The 22,132-nt window shown below is 40.6% G+C and overlaps 1 protein-coding gene across 3 annotated transcripts in view; it reads left to right on the top strand.

Moving 5' to 3' along the window:
• apba2b (amyloid beta (A4) precursor protein-binding, family A, member 2b) overlaps positions 1-22,132 on the top strand; it is a 72,980-nt gene that overhangs the window by 39,571 nt on the left and 11,277 nt on the right. For 2 of the 3 annotated variants that reach the window (XM_085180000.1, XM_085180791.1), the window contains exons 2-8: positions 1,543-2,037; positions 2,376-3,460; positions 8,774-8,854; positions 10,111-10,150; positions 10,624-10,769; positions 16,964-16,999; positions 19,318-19,404. In XM_085180000.1, the coding sequence (XP_085036126.1) occupies positions 1,563-2,037; positions 2,376-3,460; positions 8,774-8,854; positions 10,111-10,150; positions 10,624-10,769; positions 16,964-16,999; positions 19,318-19,404 (1,950 nt within the window). In that variant the 5' untranslated portion in view covers positions 1,543-1,562. The remainder of the gene's footprint in view (positions 1-1,542; positions 2,038-2,375; positions 3,461-8,773; positions 8,855-10,110; positions 10,151-10,623; positions 10,770-16,963; positions 17,000-19,317; positions 19,405-22,132) is intronic. The other variant, XM_085181549.1, reaches the window with a different exon arrangement.

Here is a 22,132-nt window from a genome sequence, read left to right as displayed (position 1 = left end):
GTGCCAGGTTGTGCAGAGCTAATTAACCAGTTTAATCGCTGGTGATGGAAAAATGTTATTATGGCGAGTGAGAATGAGGGAAAGTCGTAGCAGCAGCCCTCTGAGGGAAGTTGTTTATGGCAGCTGGATGGCACAATAGAGTAAGGGTGGTGGCAAAATGGATGGCAGTGCACAAAGGATGCATCTAACAGAAAAGTACACAAGAGCTGAACTTTTTCAGTTGGATGTTGGGATTCAGTGCAGCAATTATATCTTCATAGGGCCCTTGTGATTTGTTTGTGCATTTATATCATACTATATTCTTGTTTTGGAGCTATGTGTTTGTTCTTCGCTTGTTACAGTTGTGTTTGGTTGTTCTTAGTTCTTAAATATAATCTGTGCAAACTAGCCTCTTTTTCTTTGACTGGATTGTCTAAGACAGCGCATGCATATTTTGGTTATTCAGTCTTTTCATAGTCCTTTTATTCAGTCTTTTTGTATTTTAGAGAGTGGCATATGTAATGTTTACAGCAGTGGGTTTTAGTAATGGTGTCTCATTAATAACTATTTTCAGAAAAGTGACATCTACTGTTTGATCTTCGCAGCTGAAAGTACAAAAAGTGCCACCAAATACCGGCTTCAAAGAAACCTCCTTACCAAGAACCTTTTTCACAACTTCTGTTAACCATCTATAAATCATGAAGAAGAGGGCTTACATTCTTTGAATACAAAGGCCCTAAAGTGAAAAATACATCACAAACTTGGACCGTTGCTCTAAGAAACAGCATGACACTGACACACTAATGCCTTTTTCAGTAATTCCTCTTGATTTCTCATTTTCATTTACGATTCCAAAGGGAAAAATGGTCATTCATATGCGAGCAAAAATCTTTCATCATTCTTTTAGAGAACAGAGACAATTTGTTGTTTCTCTGTCTGCCCTGCGTAAACAGATCTTGCATAGGAGCAGCTTTTACTGTGTCCCCACATTGAGTATTCCCGGCGAGTAAGCTTCAGAAGGATCAATAAGTGTCTTGATTGACTGATCATCTGCACTGGTATCTGTGCACATGTTCAGCACCTATGTGGAGATGACCTTGATTTAACTATTGATTCTTTGTCTGGCAGTGTCCCATTAGGTTTATGTGCAGGCGGTATGCCCAGAAAGGCTCTGTTCTTTGTGTTTAAAACAGCCTGAGCAACATGTCAAAACTACTGTTGTGAATTTGGAGTTTGAAATTTGAAGTAAGCACCAAAGTGTTCTTTAGACTGTACACTGTAAATAAACCATGTCTTATTTAATTACAAGAATATATTGGAGTCCCAGAATGTGTTTGTTTGCACATGGGTCTGTTTGATAAAGGGAATCTGTTTATAGAAATGTGTTATCACATTTCTATAAATCACACATGGATTTGTCCTAAAACCTTATAATTATACCAGCTTTGGCCTTTATTATTTTCTTCCATTACTGCAGAAAACTCTACATGTGAACAATCATGTAATGCATCTGAATTTTATGCCATTCTGAAGTCTTTCCCCTGTTTTTCCTCTGTCACACAGGGTAAAACCCACAACAATGCATGGCCTGTAAGCCGCCAACCATGGCTCAAAGGAAGAGGCCAGGGACCAGCGGAGGAAATAGTATGGCTGCCCCAGGTCCCGCCTCCTGTCCTACCACTCACGCTACGGAGTCACGTGATCTGAAAGCAGTAGCGGCGCGGCAACGCCCACACCGCTACCCCAAAGAATCGCATGAGCCGAAACCTCTCCCTCACTCCTGCAAGGCACAATATTCTTCTCCCAAGTCTCAAGACATGGGGCGCAGTCATCCAGAAGCAGATGCAGATCAGGAGGAGGAAGTGAAGCGGTACAGCAACCATGAACCAGACGCAGAACTTCAGGATCAGCGTCCAGCAACACCATCCACTCCGGAACATAACCACGACCGAGATGACCCTAACCAGGGGGACTTCCACGGTGGAGCCGACAGCCTGGATGATGATTCCAGCTCTGATTATATAAACAACACCTCAGATGATGATGACTATGATGACGGTAAATGTGTACATGGTCAACTTTTCTGTTTTACCTTTTATTTTTATAATATTTTTATAATATTTTAATATCTATTATTATTAATTCTGCTAATTGGCAAAATATTTGCAGTACTGATTTTTTTATTGGTTCTACAAATCAAAGGAAAACCCATAAATAACATTTTGTAGCTACCAAAGTTTGTCCTTTAATTAGAAATTGAGCCTGCTCATGCTTAGTAACTGTTTGCGATTTAGACATCAGTAAGCTAAAGTATGCATACAACTTATAGACTTACATTAGTGAAGAAGCTCCAAATATAAGGAGCACAACTTAATGTGATTATAAAACTTCTTCAGGGTTGGCAGAGGAGGATGAAGGTGTTACTTACTACATCCGCTACTGCCCAGAGGATGACAGCTACCTGGAGGGCATGGACTGCAACAACCAGGGAGACTGCAACCACAGCCACAGCCGGGGGGACTGCACCAGCACCATGCAGCTCGGCGGGTCCCACACTGATGAATGCCAGGAAGCTGTGGAGGGCTGGACCGAAGAGGGGGAGGGGCAAGCAAGAGACGAAGAATGGGTGGAAGATGAGGAGGGGGAAGGGGCAGCGAGGGAAGAGTGGAGAGAAGAGGAGGAAGAGGTGAGGGAAGAGTGGAGAGAAGAGGAGGAAGAGGTGAGGAAAGAGTGGAGACAGGGAGATGAGGAGCCGCGAGAGGAGTGGAGGGAGGAGTGCCAGGCCAGGCAGGAGCAGTGGGCGGGTCGTGAGAGGCACCGAGTGGAGGAGTGGGGTGAGGGAGAGGGAGAGGTCCGCTGTGAGGTGGTGGAGCAAGATCCCGATGAGCAGATATACAACGGACGACCGGAGCCCATCCTGGACCATCACCACCACCATCATCACCACCACCAGCCTGCCACGCAGGATGCCGCACACACCCGAAGGGCTGACAGAGAAGAAGAGGAGGCGGAGAGCGAAGACTACTGCCCTAACGAGGATGAAGAAGAGGAAGGCGAGGAGGAGGAGAGAAATGGAAGGGCCTACACCGGAGACTGCTACGCCCCTGAAGACAACGGGAACTCGGTGCGAGTCTCTCCCTACCGAAGCCGTAAAGTGCTGGTGGTTGAGGGGGAAACAGGGGAGGAAGCTGAGGAGGACATTGATCAAATCGTTGCTGAGATTAAGATGAGTATGAGCATGGGGAGTCTCAGCAGTGGCACAGACCAAAGCCCGGAAGAGCTGGCACAGGACCCCGCACCAAGTGACTACCCTCACTCCAAGCCCGACGCAGCACCTTACCCTCCACCTCACCACCGACACGACAGTAGGCCCAAGTCCCTCAACCTCCCCTCCATGCACCACAACAACCCTGATCTCCAGCGGGGCCACAAGACGCATCCACGCTCCCCTGATGACAGGCAGAGATGGCCCCAAGAGCAGGTGAGCTGAAGAGTATTGCTGTTGTGTTATATTTATATTTAATCCCTGAACCGAATGAGACCTGCCTTAAGGGCCTCATCTTCAAAGTAATTTATTGCACAGAACAACAGAAAAACTAAAGAGATGAGCCACACATTATCAGGCTACACTGATTTAGTTATATAGCCCAAAGTAACTGTGTTTACATGGTTTCATTCACTTGTTCAAGAAGAAGGCTTAGTTTGTTTTTACATAAATACACTTACACTAGAAATAGGGCAAGTCCACAGTCTATATAAATGTACCCCTTTAGGGTTAATTATTAGACCTCAAGGTAACTGTGTGTACCTTCTTAATAGCCAAAAAGGTGTGTACATGTTCCCAAGCAGTAAAAAAAGACCATATTTGCACCGTTTCTCTAAGATTTTAAGGTGCAACCCCAGGAGATTTGCCTTTGTTGGGCTAAACGCAAAAAGAAATTGGGCAAAATACAAATTTTACTCTTTGGTTTTAAGCTTTTATTGTTTCTTTGTTGATCTAACTTACATGAAAACACATTATTTTATGAGGAAAAATTTAATAATAATCATGCCGACACCCCGGGGTTAATAAACTTAAGCCAAAGCCTCCTCATGACGATTATGCTGACAAATTTGACTTATTTCCTGTATGTTTTTCTTTTATTTTAATGAGTTCTAAAAGGAAAAATATTGTTCCAGTGAGTTGTTGCATTTTCATTTTCATTCTCAGTTACTAAAATGTTTTGTATTACTCATACCTTTAGGTTTTAGTTTCCTTTTAGATGCTGTAATACATGATAAGCTTGGCAATGCCCCAGTAACAAACCGATGTACCAGCAAAGCAACAACAGGATACTTTATTTTTATAAGCATGTATATATTAAAAAAATATCAGTGTTTAAATTCCTTTACTTTCTTAATTTGGTCTTTTACATCATCTGTTCTTATGGGCATTAGAAGAAGACATCACAGGGTATTTTCATTTAATGTTTATAGAGTTTGGAAAAAAGCATGAAGGTGCATTACTTCTTGGTCCAGAGGTACGTGTATAGATTGCCCTCTAAGTATAAATAAGCAAAAAATAATAAATACCGATAAAGAAAATCACATGAATGACAAAAGGTTACATTTCAAACGAATTCAGAACCTGTTTCATTTTACGACTAAAACTGTCTGCTGTACGCTGTTCACTGAAGTCAAGGCTATAAGAGAAAAACAGAACATGAGAGGACATGAATGTAAGCCCCTGCACAGTATATTCTGGCCATATACAACAGACCCTTGCCACTGGATGTGATTTAAAGAGATTTGTGGTGATAAGAAGGAGATGAGTTACAGGTGACATGTTTGTCATTACCACCTAGAGAATAACAGGAGTGTCACCCCTCCCCCGCGTTACCTTGAGATGTCCCCCTCCTCATCTCTCTGCCTCTTACGGATCTTGATTAATGCACACATGCTGTACATGCACGCTGATAGATTCGAACACACGCAGAGCCCCTCCACCCTCTAAAAGTCAGATGGTAAAAGGAGAACAGGGATAGTCTCCTGTGGGCAGCATGCTGATACCCACCTGCTCCACGGTGTGCATGAGCGCTGGTACATTCACTGTATATATGTAGCTCATTTGTAGCACAAAAGTGGGTCAGGCAGTGTAGTGGCTTGATGAAATTGAAAACACACACACACACACACACAAAAAACAAAAAAACAGTTAAGTGCAGATGGAGATGACTCCCAGGCTCACTGAGATAATTCGGTCATTTTGTTCTCTCTTATTCAAAGAAATGTTCTCTGTGCACCACTTCAGAATGACCTTAGACTAGACCGGGACAACAGTGAATTTGAAGAGAGATGTGTTTTGCACAATGTGGAGCCAAAAGATTATGTTAACTGAAGAGTTACAAGACTGTTCAGGGAGGTCATCTACACACAAATACAAGTATACACAAAAAGATGCTGTGCTGATGTGTTTTCAGCGGCAGTGTGCTTTGACATTTTGCAAACAGAATTTCTCACAATAACCTTTCTCAGTTACTTTTCTTTTTACTTGCTTAGAATTTATTCTGGGCTCTTTTTCCTACCGTAAAGCAATCCAGTTGGGTTTTTTGAGAGCTCGGTGTTTGGTTCACTAAAAGAAGCCATTTTCACATTAATAATGGTGCGATTTTAGCAGAGTTTATTTAGGTGGATCCAAAGCTTTTCTTAAAAAGGCCAGTGTTTAAAGACTATGCTTGTACACAAGTAGTATTGCAATTACCTATATTCTTATGTATTCTCTCATTTTCAGTCATAAATACAAAGCCAACCTAAAACAGTCAAAATGCTAGGTAAGTAAATAAAAATAAAACATAAGAAAATAATTAAAAAATCTCATAAGTCTAGATTTTATTCACAATACAACACAGAAAAAAATGTCAAATGTTTAAGCTCTGACATTTTAATATTTCAGTATTAGCTCATTTTTAATTTGATGTCAACAACACATCAACAAGGTTTGGACAGGGCCACGTTTCCATCTGTGTAGGTGACCAGTGTCTGGATTTTTAGGAGAGGAATGTTGTCCCATTTTTGTCTGATATAAGATTCTAGTTGTTCAATAGTCCTGGTTCTTCTTTGTAGTATTTTTCATTTCATTATGCTTCAAATGTTTCAGTTGATGAAATGTCTGGAGTGAAAGCAGGCCATTTCATTCTGGACTCTTCTACTACAAAGCCTTGCTGTTCTTATAGCTGGAGTACATGTTTTGCATTGTCTTGATAAAAAATTTAAGGGTTTTCCTGGAAAAAAAAAACACCACGTTGCTCTAAAACCGAGCGCTGATAACAAGCCTGATGGAGCCTCTCCTCTTTGCTCTGGAGGACTTGGAGTCCATGTATTGTAAATGAATTTCAAATTTGGATTCAGCGGACTACAAAACAGTTTTCCACTTTGCCTCAGTCCATTTTAAATGAGCCTTGGCCCAGAGGATGGTGATATTTCTGGATCATATTCACAGATGGCTTCTTCTTTGCATCATAGAGCTTTAACCTCCATTTGTGGATGGCACATTGAACTGTGTTAACAGACAGAGATTTATGGAAGTCTTCCTGAGCCCGTGCAGTGTTTTCCATGACAGAATCAGGCCTGTTTTTAATGCAGTGCTGCCTGAGTTTGATTTTTTTAGCCTTTTGTTTCCCAATCCCAAGTTTTTTGATAGTTGTTGCTGTCAGCAAGTTCACGAAATAGTGAAATGTCTCACAAGTTTTTTTTGGTGGTTCTGTGACAAATTCTCGTATCTCAAATCCAGGGTGTTAAATATTGAGATCCCAACTTTTTCTGCTGTTGTCTCTTTATAATGTCAGATATAGCAGATATTCTCAATATGGTAATCTAAGATAAATGCCCCTGTCTGAGCACAGAAAATGCAACTAATGTGCAAACCTTCTGTGTGGCAGCCAATCAGAAGATCTGCATGGAGCAATATTAGATAAATTAAAACTAGAACTAATCTAGTAACATAAATATGGAGCTTGACATCACAGAGAGACTACTTGAAATGCTTTTACATTTTATTTTATGTGCGTGCCATTATGTGTTAATCTGATGAGCATTCATCACAGCCTGATAAAGGTAATTATCGCTGAAGACAGTTGAGTGATATGTTGCTTCTAGCTGAAGATACTTTATAGAAAAGTCGCGGATGTCTCCCAATTTTAGTTCAGACTTGAGGGTGATTGGATAAGTGAGTCCTGTCTTGTACATATGCACACATTAGCAGAAGCTGCCAATCATTTGGTGTTTGTCTTATGAATGCTATTTGCACCGATGATTGAAGCAGTGCTGATTTATTGATGGTTCAGTTGCACATAAAGGCTATTTGTAAAATGTACAGTGGGCTGGATTCACTTGGGATGCTGCTCATAAATGTAGTTTTGTAGACCATCACAGTTTGGCATTCCATCCCTCCCAACAACAACATGAATCTCATCAATTTAATGGTTGTTTGCACAACTGAGTTGGGCGGCACAGTGAATACTGATTAGAACTTTATGTCTGCTTTTCTGTTCGCAAAGGAGGCTATGTGACAGCATGGGCTTTTCCTCTGAATTTCACATTTCTTTACTGCTTTGCTGTGGAGGAGTGGGGGGGATTTCTTGGCAGGAGGATTTTATTTGCGCCACTAATACAATTACATGTAAATGTTAATGAGCCATTGTGGACTGCAAAATGGGCATCCAGGGGAATTAAAGGGTGTTTTCCATCCTGCTAAGATATGGTTCTGGCTATACTGACTGCTGCACTGGATAATTGAAAGACGCATGCCATCATCAATAATGCTCCAGTTTTTGAACATGTCTGAGAACAGACAAAGACTAATTTTCATTCATAAAGTTTAAATACCTGTGGTCAACCATCCAAAGAAATGGATAGTGCACAAGAGAGATGAAAAAGAGAGAGCAGGCAGGGTGGAGTAGGTGGATTCAAGTTTCAGGGTGATTTGTGACGGAAGGATAGCTGCAAGAGTGAAAGGGAAAGTTTTATCAGATTGTAGTGAGACCTGCTGTGATGTATGGTTTGGAGACATTGGCACTGATAAAGTGATAGGAGGCAGATTTGGAGTGGGCCGAGCTGAATGAAGACCCACAGGACCTAAGGAGAGGATTAAAAATAAGTACATCAGAGGGTGAGCGGTTTGGAGACAAAGTTAGAGAGGCAAGGCTGAGATGGATATACTGGACAGTTGAATATGGAGCTGCCAGGCAGGAGGAATAGAGGAAGACCACAGGGAAGACTCATGGATGTAGTGAAGGAGGGCATGCAGAGGGTTGGTGTGACAGAGGAGGATGCTAAGGATACGATGAGATGGAGGCAGATGATCCTAAAACGAGTAGCCGAAAGGAGAAGAAGAAGAAGAATACTGAATGTGATGATAGACTCTAAATGATTAATCCATCATTAAAATATGAAATACATTTAAAATATGCATCTGTGTGGCATCTATTGGATGTATTGTGTAATTGACAAAAGAGCAGACTGTTAAAAGACCAAACTGAACTATATTCCAGTGGTTTGAACCGATACTGCTTGTTTTCTTAACCTCTTAAGCCCCAAGCCTAACTCATCTCCTGCCTTTTGCCCCCGTATCAGGGGGCGTTGGGGCTTAATTTCAGTAGTATTTGTGGTTTAAAACTTCAAACAAGTACACAAAAAGAGACTTGGATACAGCATTTTGACTCACCTTGTTGGTTACAGTGCTGGCTACACATTGAAAACCTCAGTTTCCTGCGCATTGTAATTTCCTTGCACCTGTTCTTCTGTGTTGGCATGCCAGGTGAGCAATGGCGCAGAGCAACCCAGAAAACAGCAGCGGTCCGACCTCAACGTCCCCCTGGAGAACAACAACGTACCAGAGGTAAGACGTTCTCTGGATATCCTGTCGCAGCGTTTCCTTCTTCGTCATTTATCTACCCCGAGGTTGTTTGCACAGGATATATTGTTGTTTATGTGTGTGTGCATCCATATGGTTATGTTTGTGCGTGCATGTGTGTGTGTGGCCATTTAAGTAAATGAGTAATTGTGTAATTACAACCTCAGCTCATGTCCTCTGCTTTCGGCATGATAGCATCCTGATAATTGACTAGCATTCTGCTTGTGGTTTTATGAGAGCCATTTCTCATCGAGACGTCTGCGGTAGGAGGATGCCCCGGTTCCACCCTCCCTCCACCCTCCCTCCACCCTCCCTCCACCCTTACTTCCTTGTCCTTGAGGGGAGTAGAATCTCTGAATATGGAGGGAAGGCTCAGTAGTATCACCAGGATCAGTGTTTGAATCTCATGAATCTCCCTGTGGCCATCTAAAGCTTCCTCATCCCTCGTGGATACGATATCTCTTTGCAGTCGGGCTTTACCTGCTTCCATGGTGCTTTTTAGCAAGTCAGGCACGTGGAGATTCTGGAGCTGCAAGGTTTAAATGCTTTTATCTGTGTCAGTGTTCATTTTGACAGCAAATTCTGATTTAGCTTTAGTCGTGGTCTTGTGACTAAAATGTCGTGCAGCTGTAGTCATAATTTAGGCATCTAAGTTCTTTTAGTTTCAGTCTAGTTTTATTTGACTAAATGTCATAATTATAAAAGACTAAAACTTCAGTTTGCCATGCTATTACTGGTGAGAGTTGCTCCACATGGTTTACTAATCATATTATTTTCCTTGACATCAAACGCAAAGGGTGTCTGTATGTGTGGAGAAGAGGAACTAGTTGTACTGTTCCCCAGCGGCAGATCAAATGTTCACATTTAACCTTACTGCACAAGGATCTTACTTCCGATTGGATCACTTCCCAACTCGTCCCGCCTTTCTGAACAACTTAATTAGTTCTGATTGGATCTCGTCTCTGCAGAACATTTTCATCTCGTTTTTGTTTGTTGATGATTGTGTAAATACATTTCATCGTAGTTTTTGTCTATGATGAAAGGAATAATTCTGTAAATTTCACTGGTCTTTCAACTATTGTGAAAGCCTTGTTTTGCTAGTGTGTCTTTCATGATGGCATATTTGAAGTCAAGTTTATTTAAAGAATTTGAAGTTTAGCGCGTTTATTTTCAAACAGCAGAGAAGTACAGTATGTAATTCACTGTAAGTCTATTCATGACATTTATCTGCTGTCTTCCAGCCTACAAAGAAGGTCGCATCCTTCCCCAGCTTTGTCGATGGTAAGTTCATCTGCACATCCCTTTGGTGGTGAAATTTAAATTTTGGAATAAAAACCAAGTAATCACAATAAGAAACACTACTTCCCTGCCTTTGGGCATGATCTAGGGCTAACAGTATGTTTTAAAAGGCTTTAGTTGCCATCAGATCATGGTGGCTCATTGTGCTCCAAAGTGGGTGTCTGAGAGTCCACATCTAGATATCACAGGATATCACAGATGCAGATTAATCACAGCTCCGGTTAGCACTGCACCTCCATTAGCTCACAGCCGGTGGCCATTTCACTGCTGAGGCCTATACAGCCGTTTATCACTATATCTCCAGTGTTTGGTTCCTTTTTCTTCACGCAGCATACTGACTGCAGTAATTATAATACCTTCTCTGCTGCACGCTCCACCCTTTCAGTCTAAACATGCTTTGTCTTTCCCTTTGTCTCCCTCTTAATCACCATCCTCTCTGCCTCTCCCTGGCTCAGTCCCAGGACCCTGTGAGCCAGAAGACCTGATTGATGGGATTATCTTTGCTGCTAACTACCTGGGCTCCACTCAGCTGCTGTCTGAGAGGAACCCCTCCAAGAACATCCGAATGATGCAGGCCCAGGAGGCCGTCAGCAGGGTCAAGGTACTCAAAAACACCCACTCGCGCACCGATTCACGCACAGTTACCGCTGCATTTCTGAGTCATAGAGACAATCACACTTCCTTATGCTTTCACAATATAGGTGTCACAATATACTGGTGATAGTAAATAATATGAAACAGCAATATCATGTCAGAAACACGGATATGACAACATGGTGATAACAACCCAGTGCCAGCACAGCCATGATTCAGCTCAAGAGTCAAGTTTATTGCAACTCCCCAATTTAATCTGTGCTCACCTACACAGGTGGAGTCAGGCTGTTGTTGGGTTGTTAAGTGAAGCAGTTGGAGATGAGCAGGCTGGACTTAAATTCTTAATTCAATTACCAATTTGTTGTCTGCCCTTGTTTCTGCTTTTCCTTGCTTTCTTAATACTAGCCTCTTAAAATGTGCAACTGTGCCCTGCGCCTTGTGCTCTGCACTTTCCAGCTGGCCCGACTGAGTTACAAGAGTTTGCTGCTCTGTTCTAGCTGTGCAAACTGAGCACTGCACATGTCAGTGACATTTAGTCAGGCTGGTTTAGGCCTGTTATTTGCCTTATTAGAGACAACAGAATAATCTTTTCAGATGTTCCGAAGACATTTACACAGTTTGTTGCTTCTGTTAGATTACTAATGGCTTTATGCTTCTTTTCCTTTTTAAAAAAAAATTGCAACCCACCTCCTCTCTGCACCCACATGGTTCACATAGCCTCTGTGTCAGATCCACAAAACACAGCAATAAATAGAGCTTAGTGTGCTAAGGTATGCTGAGGAGAGGACACAGAGGGAGACAGAGTGAACCGATAGCAAGGCTTAAGAGGGCTATATATACACGGAGAATTGATTGAATGATGAGACGTACGTGGAAAACTCTGGGGATAATGCGGACGATCACAAAGGAGTAAAAATGCAGCTGTCAAAGTTAAATAGAAAGTAAAAAAAGACACGAATCATTGTAACAGGAGGCAGAGGAAGGAAATAACAAAGAGCAAATAAGTTCTCACAGAAACCACAGGGACCATTTTCATTTCTTTTTTTCTTTAGTTTTTGCAATATTTCCTATGGCTAACATAATTATGTAGGGAAAATCTCACATCGTGACAGCCCTAACAATATTAAAGACTAATTTTGGTTGCAAAGTGTTTTTCCTCTGGTTCCATAATGCTTTGTAGTCCCTAATTGAGTCTGAAGAACTGTGAATATCAGAGCCAGCTGGGTTGGTCATGGGTTGTAATTTACAGCTGCCCTGTTGGGTAGTCAGCTACATCATTTGTAACTTCAACAAATATTGATGCTGAGAAGTAGCACTAGTAGCAGCAGTGAGGCTGCGGTAGTCCCAAGTCACCAGGAAGTACTGCCGGTGATCCTAAGTATCTGGAAATATGTATTCGTTGAATAAACAGTTCCTCCAGTAGGAAGCTGCTGAGAGGCCGTTCCCCTCGGACGGAGCTTTTTATTCAGTGACAGTTCTCTAATTTCTAACAGATGCGCCATCATTCTGTTGTTGTTTAAGCAGCACCAGAAACAATCAAATGCACCTAAAGACATATAAAAAGACATAGAAGCCTTACAGGAACACTCAGTGGCATTACATGACTAATACAGAAAGTGTATTCCTGATACAGTGTCATTTTTCACATTACTGTACATGCATAGAATGGGAAAACAAACAAAATCCTGGTACTGCAGAATATTCTGTTATATTTAGTCATTTATAACAGCTATGACATTATTTCTTAACTCATACCCACAAACTTCCAAATGAAATATACAGTACATGGATATTAATTATTTTTTTCTAAGCAGTATAGTCATGTATTAAGCATCAGTGGTCTTTTAGGGCAGCTGAAAAACTTGGCCAGATTAGACTTCAGGGCACGTGTGTTCGTCACAGCCGACTGGATAATGGGGCTTCTGGCATGTGAGCCTCCCTGCTGTTCACTAATATCATTACAAAAATGATGTTTCAGAAAAGTGCTGTGGATGGTGCTAGTGCAGCTCAAAGAGGCTCATTTGATGTTAGTTTGGAGAAGCTTTTCATCATTGTTGCTCTGTCCAGAGCTCTTGTGATAAAACATCTCTTATGACAAACTAGACTGTCAGACTTATGGTTCTGGTCACATTTATCTGTTTTGGGCTCGCAGTCCCTCTGCCAGGTGACTGATGTCATCTCGTGTCGTGACGAGATGACATTAGTGCTAACGTTCTGGCGCGCAGTTGCTAACCGAGCACCGGCCTCTTTTATCTCCCTCTCGTGTGAATACAAGCTTTGATGTTATTCTAAATATTGAATGACCGCCTCCGTAGTGGTCTACTTTTAGAAAGTTACATGCTGAAATAAGACTTTTTAATCGACGTGTGACCAAAGTCTGTTTAAGCCTCTCATATTGGTTCTATTGTCTCCGTTTTAGCCACATTTTGCAGGTTTCTTATGCTTGTGTGAAATAAACAAACATATAATTTTGTTCATGTAATTATTAAGGGACAATCCTACATAATTAGGGTTTCCACAAGGTTTGTATATGAATATATAGGGAAAACACACATAAACTCAAAGGAAAACGTATGTATCTTGACTGCGCTGACATGTTTCACAAATATAACACACATATCAAAGTGTAGTCACAGCCTGCTGCTTCATGGTACTCGGTGATGCTGCTGTGAGGTGGCATTGATATCTAAAAAGACAATATGGCTAAACATTTATACTTTTCTTCAAATATTTAGGTTCATTTCAGCTCATTCACTGAGCTGAGCATGTGTACAGACTCATATGGATGCTGTGCTATCCTATGTCATGGTACTTAATGGGCAGGCTTTCATAAATAGACATGTGCATGGGAGAAGAGAGAGTATATTTCTAAGTCAGTATTGAGCCAAAAAATAACATTATAACTACTGTTAGTAGCCCTTAGTCTTTTTATATGTCACTGAATCAAAACGAAATAATCCACATCACTGAATTACTAAATTGATTTAACAGTAAATAACATTCACAGTAAAATTAAACACTAATATATGCAATCTGGAAGTATACTAAAAACTGCTATAAGGTCATAAACGAACAAAATCACATATGTTACCATTTATAGCTTGAAAATGCCTATAAGTGAGTTAAATTTCTCACTGTGGTAACATCCAATATATTATTGACTACTATTGTCCTTCATTTATGATAAGGATTCGTTTTAGAGATAACACAAGTATGGTTCACTAGACTGGTGTATGTCTAAAAATGGACTTCTCATGTCTTGTGCTAATAAATCCAATTTCCCAAATTCATGAAGAGCACTGCTGATTGATCAGATGCAATAACATCCCTATTTGTCACATTGTCGGATCTTTGCTGACCGGTTAGGAGAACTCCAAATTCAAATTTTATTTGTCATACACATAACTGTACACAGCACGACATGTGGTGAAATGCTTATAACGCTGTTCGATATCCGACCATTAAATGACAGTAAGAATTGACAATAAGATCTACAGATTTACAGATACTACAATAGTTACAGATTTTAACTTAGAACTTTACAGTAAAAAGAATGTGCAAATAACAATTTACAAAAGAAAGTATAAGAAGTGTGCAAATAAACAGAGTGCATGCAGTGATGTGACGTGTGAGAGTCCAGTCCTACACCTGGTTCAGGGCCCGAATACCCCGGGGGAAGAAGCTCCTCCTCATTCTCTCTGTTTTATGCATGTAGTTTTACAACTTCACAGTGAGGCATGAGAAAGCCAGTTTTGATGTCGGTTTAAGTTAACATTTAGTTAGCATTTAAGCTTCCTTGCCCTATAAAGGGTTAAGACAGAACACTAATTATGTCGCATAGCCCTCAGCCCTATCCTTATTGTCGTGTTCTTCAGATTAGCTTAGGGTTGAGAGTTAGCAGTGCAAAAATATTAATACATATCAAAATGTTCCTGAGCATTGCTAGAAATGTGTAAGTGTTAATATATTTATGAAAGAAATATAGTGTGAAAACGTCAATACAAAAGTTAATGGGTGTACATTTGTTTATGACAGTACAAATTTTAGAAAAGCTACCGAATGAATTGATTTCCTTTAGTTATTTTTAATAGAATATCTATTAAAAAAAAGTTGAATCTTCAGTGTTGTCGGCCAGTCTTTCTGAAAGAGTTACAGTGGGTTTCACACATGCCCCGAAGGCCTGAATTTTTCGAGGCATCACCTGAAGAGGCAGTATGTGATAGACCAGCATGTGTCCAGATCAGTCAGACTCAACATTAAACAGACTTCATTCTGCCAGCTCTACGCTACAAAGCCTGCGTCTGAATAGAGCAGGTACTGCAAGGGAGTCCTACCCCCTGCATCCTTACCCAGCACCCCTAAACCGCTTTTCAAGAAGTGAAGACATGACTGACACAAAGATCTCTTATAGTGTTTAATTAAATGTGTCATTCAATCAGCAGATTTCACTAAAGAATGAAGGTTGTTTACAGCCTAGGAACTGAGACCTTGGTTGAACAGGCAGAGCTGCTGTAAACATTGCCCACAATGTCATCATCGCAACCATGAAGCGCAATTTACAGAACTGTGTCGCTGACATGACTGTCCATGTCCACTTTTATCACTTGCTCTTTGCCACACAGTTGTCTGCCTGCACAAAGTCTTCTCCAACCGACTGCAGCAAATCAGCCGTTATCTCTCACTGATCTCCCTCGATTAGCCCTTCATTATATAATTCATTTATCCCTTGTGAACTGAATGAATAGCACTATAGCAACCGACCTTAAACACTGAAATGGAGACTGTCAGCTTAACGCAAACCACACATAGAAAGAACCTCGTGTCCTCTCCTATTCTTTATAAATATGTGCTATTTAAATAAAAACAAGTTGACTAGAGTATATTTCAGCCACACTTGTATTTTTGCCTCACATCAACCCAGGGAAGCATCTGTGTAGTATAGTAAAGCACAGGTTCGCACCCTGTGGTGCTGAACTGAGCAAAAAGAAGTATGGCAGGTAAATTGTAGCAGAGCTGTGTAGGCTGTTTATGCAGATCTTCGTGCCATGATGTTCACTCGCTGTTTGATGTAATATTTATGAAGTTTCAACCCCCCCATTCCCTTTCACTACCCCCCTCCACCCCCCACTCTGCTCCTCGTCAGCAGAGCAGTAGGTGTTGCTCAAAGCCTCAGATGTTTGTCTTCCTGAGAGCTGATCACAGAAGAGGAAATTTTACAGATTGAAAGCTGGAAAAAGATGCTTCCCTCTGGGCTGTTATTAATACTGTGTTGGTGGTTACAGCTTTGCCGCAGTGGCTCAGGCAAACATCCAGTCCTGCACTCGAAAATGTAATGTCAAGATAATTTCCTCTGGTCGATGGTAGATGGAAGGAAGGCCAGCAGCTCAGCTTGAACCTTATACGGAGGGGATAAATTGAAAGATTACCAAGAGCTAAGAGTCCTCCTAAAGATTAGTTATCTAAGGTCAACTGTTAGAGCCCACTACATGAACAGTGTTACTGATGAACTAATCACACCCATTAGCTCAGTAAAACTGTCTCCATATTAGCTAAGCTCTTTAATTCCAAACACAGTGACTTGACCTTGAAAAAAAACAAACCCAAAAACCAAACAAACCCAAAGCAGAGAGTTGAAATCCTTGCACAGGACTTATCGCCCCCGTTCTCTGTGTGTGTTGTTGATTGTTTTTTCCAGCATGTCTTTTCTGCTAGCAGCATTTAGACTGTGTCGTAAACGTGAACGTCGGTAAGAGCAGCGTGCGTTTGATCTGAATGACAGAGTTTGTCTGTGTGTTGATTAAATGCTTTGTTCAGCACAGTAGCTTAAAAAGCTTTGTGAAGAATGCAGGAACAGTGTCAGTCCATGTCTACACGCTTTTTTTTTTTTTTTTTAAAAGAAGCAATTATTACCATCTGTAATTGCTGTTGTGATAACCAATATGGCTGTGCGAAACGCTTTCTCAACAAACACACTCCTCCTCTCTCGCTCTCTTTCTTTCTGTCACTCTTCCTGTTTGTGAGAGCAGCGACGGCGCACCTGCCTTTTGGTTTGGGGCTTTACTGTCTTACCTTCTTTTATTTACCTTCTTTATTTCCTCCTCCTCTTCCTCCTGTTTTTTGTGCTCCTGTATCTGCTGACCTTGTCCCGTCCCGTCCCAACGCCTGCCTGCCTGCCTGCCTGCCTACCTGCCTGCCTGCCAGAGGGTACAGAAGGCTGCCAAAATCAAGAAAAAGGCGGTGTGTAATAAACGGAACAAAAAGAAAGACCCTTTGGCCACTTTACTTCCACTCTCACCTTTTATTTTTTACTTCATATTTGCTTGTCTGTGTATCCTCTTCCATTTGTGTCTCAAACACTTGAATGTTCATGCACTGAGTTCAGCAAATCTGTGTCAGGTTTATCTCTGTCCTTCTGTCTGCGGAAAAAGAAATCTGTATCTCCAGAAATATTGCAGAACTCTTTAAAACTAACAATTATATTGTTATTTTTTAGGCAAATACCAAAGTGAGTCATTTTATATACCCAAGTTTGAGCCAGCCCACTTCTCTGAGAAGCCATAAATTATTCAAGCATAACAGTCAAACTAATGTTTTCGTTCAGGAATGCAAGTAAATAACTGTAATTTAGGATTTTAATCAAAATTAAATAATGTGTTTTTCAGTCTTTTGTTTGTTAGTATTAGAAATATGATTTCGATCAAAGTGCTTGCACATACTGCAGGATTAACCATTACAGAAGCATTAAAATCCTTTGGGTTATAACCAGTACTGTCACTTAGACTGGGTGGTGGGCTAAAAAAATTGTCAAGCACTGTATATGGAAAGAACAAAGAAATAACTGAAATAAATGTGATGCAAATACATCCCACGCACACACATTAGAAACTTTTTTTTCTTTTATTTCCAGTCATATTGTTATTCGTACATATTGTTATTCTCCAAAACATACCATAGGGTTAGAGTTAATTTTCTATTGTACTGATGCATCAAGGGTATATTTAATGTGTTTTTGTATGTTCTGCACGTCTCATACTGTGAAAAATGCGAAAGAGATCAGTTTAGTGATTAAATCACATTCCCGTATATACAAGATAAGCATTGCCTATAGACAACATTAACATTTACTATTGTAGGGGCTAAAGAGTGCTTTGTTTACCTAGAATATTTATTTTCCTTATATGGAAACAGAGTTGCTTTCATATTAGACTAAACAACCACTGAAACAAAGTAGCATAACGTGTTACTGACATGAATTATTATCATGAATTTATAATAAGGGGATATCCCATCAGTTATTCTGTGTCTGAAGCTTCTATCCCATTAAGACTTAATGCTGATTGGCTGTCCTTCTCATACAGAACAGCAGGTGGGTAGGGCCGCTGTGCTTACAACCCAAGCTTTGTGTCCGAACTGACCATATTATGTGTGTCTCCAAGACACAGTACAGACCAATAGTAACCAATAGTGTCTGAAGCGTTTAGATCAATCTGAAGCCTGAAGATTTTGTCTGTCAGATTTAGTCTGACACTGTTACAATATAAATATAAGAAAAAATAAGGAAAAGCATAAGAAGTTCCAGAGATTAAAAATATTTATGTATTTTTCTACCATAAGTTCAAAAATCTATAATCATTTTAGTCATTAAAGTGATATAACTGGCTTTAATCATGTGTAAGAGTTGTCATTTCTTCTTTCTAACCAAAAAATCTGAAGCTTAAAGGGTTTGCAAGATTTCTAGAAAAAGGTCAGCGAGCCAGCGGTTGTAGCTTCCTCACACATACCAAGACCGGACAAGGAAACAAAGCATGACATACTGAACAGAAAAATCTTCTACCTCAAGGCCAAATGCAGGCAAATCACATGCCAGCACAATTTATGTTTGCAAAAACTAGTTTGTACCGTAAAGAAAATTAATTACTATTCATTGTATTTTCTGATACTGGATATGGACAGAAAATGATGAACAGGTCACAGCCCCCCCCACCCCACCCCACCCCCAAAAAAAGGTTTACCGTTTATTGCTTGAAACAAATTTTAACCACGTGTTTTATTTCTCTATGAGATTGCCTTATTTAAGTACATAAGACAGCTTTAATTCAACTAAAACAAGCATAGTGTTATTCGATTTCTGCACAGAGTGATTAGAGGGAAATGTGCACAAGCTTGTTGTGTGCTGAGGCTGCATTACTCTCACTGGTGTAACAGCCAGCTGGTAGGGGTTTAGTGTTAAGCTTTTTCTTGTTTCCGTGCCAGCTCGCCCATCCTCGTGCCAGGACTATTGATGCAAACTAACGCTACTGCCAAACACTTTCTTTTTCTTCCTTTGCCACCTCACCTCTAGACTCAGTAACATGTCCATGTAACAAGGACTTTTCTAACTGGGCACTAAGCTTTAGATGCATGAGTTTTGGCAATTAAAAAAAGGCATTCCCACCTTTAAAACAGACACTATTCAGACAGCTGCGTGCACAATGAACAGTCAGGCTTGACACAAACATCTTAAACAGCCAGATGCAGGTGATTTAACAAACTCTTCTGTCTGTATGTTGCTTCAGAGCGCAGATGGAGACGCCCAAACCCTTACCGAGGTTGATCTGTTTATCTCCACCCAGAGGATCAAAGTCCTCAACGCAGACTCACAGGTAAGTGCTCCATGTTTCTGTTAAAAGTAGGATTTTTCACCTGTGAGAACAAAAGCTGCTTTCCCAGAAACTATGAGTCAACGCCTCAGGGGAATGATGTTATGTCATAATTGTCAAAACAACAGCTTAACTGCTGACACCAGCTGCATCCTACAGCTGCCCCAGCTCTGATTGTTGTTTGTTTAATCTCATGACGTCACTCTGTGAATTCTTTTTGACCGTGGCTAAAAATAGATTCTGCAAAGCCAAAAGAAAAAAAAATGGTGCAGGATCATCTGTGCAGCACTGCCTTTACTTTAATGTCACAACAAAGTGGTCCTTCAGAAGTTCGGACCCCAGACTTAATGAATGCACACAGCAAAGTTAATGGCACAATGATGAATAGTATTAGCTGTACAGAAAAAGCAAGAAGCACATAAACAGAGCTTCCTAAACAAAACAAAACTACAGTGACTAGGAAGAGATCTCAGGTTTGTTGTTTAGCACTCAATAAAAGAATTAACATTACCAAGCTCACCTTTTTTGACTTCAGTGTGGCTACATAGTACGAGGATTCAAAGGTTAACTAAAAGATAAATGTAAAAATGAAGTGTAAAAATCGCAAAATCAGTGATACAACAAATGACCATGTAGCAAGTAATTCAATCAGTGTTAGCTAGGTAGTGTGCTAGCAAACTGTTGCTATATATGCTTCTGTAGAGCTAACACGAGCCAACACACCAGCTCCACAAAGCAAAATAAAGCCTTCATAAGGCACAATGCAGTCCTGTGAAAAACTAAGTACAACATTATTCCCTCCATAGCCAGGTCCCAATAGTCAAATGGCCTTGATCGATTGATCATCAGTAAGTTTGATCACCTCTATAAAGGCTAAAGTGTTGGCAGTTTGTGAGTCTTGCTCCTTGAGATTGGGATGTATGGTAACACAAAAAGCCAAACATTCTTCGCAGGAGTGGATTATAAGGCTTTTCAAACAATTTAGTCCATCATTCTACACTAACAAAGATTACATGGAAAAATACATACATACACACTTGTCCCAGCAAATTCACGTGAAGTTCAGACCTGGAATGCTCAGAGAAATTGCAAAAAACACAAGAGTAACATCTAAAGGACCCTAAAGGCCTGAGATAGCAAGTGAAATGTTAAAGTTCATAGCAGTAAAATTAGAAAAAGACTGAACAAATATAGGTTATTTGGAAAGGTTGCTAGCAGAAAGCAACTTCTCTCTAAAAACAACATGGCAGCAAAATGTAGGGTAGCAAAGTTGTATCCACAAGTCCTCTAGAACAGTGTTCTGTGAATAGACAGCACCAAAACTGAGACGTTTGGCCATAATGCACAGCACCGCACTTGGTGATAACCTATAATAGCAGGTCAGCATAAGCACGTCATATCAACGGTCAAGCACAGTGGTGAAGGGGTGATGATTCGAGCTTGTTTTGCAGCCAAACAACCTCCTGAACCTTCAACCATGAACTGTCGTGTATTATAAAGTATTCTAGAGTCAAATGTGAGGCCATCTGTCCAACAGCTACAGCTTGGCCTAAACTGGTTTGTGCAACACGCCAATGACCCCAAGCACAGCAACAGATCTACAAAGGCATCGCTTGGAGAAAAAAAAAGAATCAAGTTGTCAAAGTCCAGACCTCAACTTGATTGAAATGCTGTGATGGGACCTTAAGAGAGCTTTCCATGTACAATACACACAAATCTCACGCAACAGAAACAAAATTATAAAAGAAAGGGCCAAAATTCCTCCACATTGATGTGAGAGACTGATAATGTCATACAGAAAACAAATACTTGAGATTATTGCCACTACAGGTAAAGCAAATAAGTCATGTCATACTTAGTTTTTGGTGGAAGGTACAAAAAACATTTTTTGCAGGACTATATTTCACAAGTATTTTTCTTTTCTGTGGAACACAGAAAATTTCATTTTCACCATCCATCAAGAAGAAGCTCTTATCCTCATGCATTTAAGCTCTGAGGCCTCTACACTTGAAAGCCTCACAGATGGTGAAGCAGCTCTTTATCCTTTTTCCGATCATAGCCCTTCTTTCTCAGTTTTGATTCTTCTGACCTTTTCCTCTTTGGTTGTTTCTCCGCCATCTCACCTTCTTGACAATGTGATTATGTTCAGCTGTCTCTCTTGTTCTGCTCCTTTCCCCCATCCTGTCTCCCTCTGTCTTGTTTACAAGCACAAACATGCCCAGTTGTTAGTTGTGTTTTGTCCATAACTGACATTTAGTAGACTGTAAGGAGATATTTGCTGAATTTGTGTAAGTGTATTAAATCAGGAAGAGTTATTCCACCTCCAACCTTCAAAAATGCCTAAAGTTATAATATAGACTAAATTTTCTTAAATCATCAATCCCTCTGAAACTGGACAAAAAGTCCAAACTTCACCTGGAAGCTTGATTTTATCTGTCGTATTTCTCCACGTTCACGTTTTTACATGAAACCCCGTCTCTGCACACTTACAGAAACTTGCCTTTTAGCTTTACAGCAAGCTGTGTTGTGAAGCAGCCACACTAGTCTTCACACGAGGTGTAGTGCTTTGATGGAAGCGCTACACTTCCGAAAGATTTGCTGTGCTACAGATCATGAATAGAGCCTTGTGCTCACAGTAACAGTTAAATGTATATGCGATAGATGATTCATTGGCAGTATTTCAGGCTTAGCTGCTGCCTGGCCATCTGAGCAGTGTCAGAATTGAGTGTGT

This window comes from Neolamprologus multifasciatus, chromosome 1, assembly GCF_963576455.1.
Source record: "Neolamprologus multifasciatus chromosome 1, fNeoMul1.2, whole genome shotgun sequence".
Taxonomy (NCBI): Eukaryota; Metazoa; Chordata; class Actinopteri; order Cichliformes; family Cichlidae; genus Neolamprologus; species Neolamprologus multifasciatus.
Note: the sequence above shows the minus strand (reverse complement) of the source record. Positions and strands in the feature narration are given on the sequence as shown.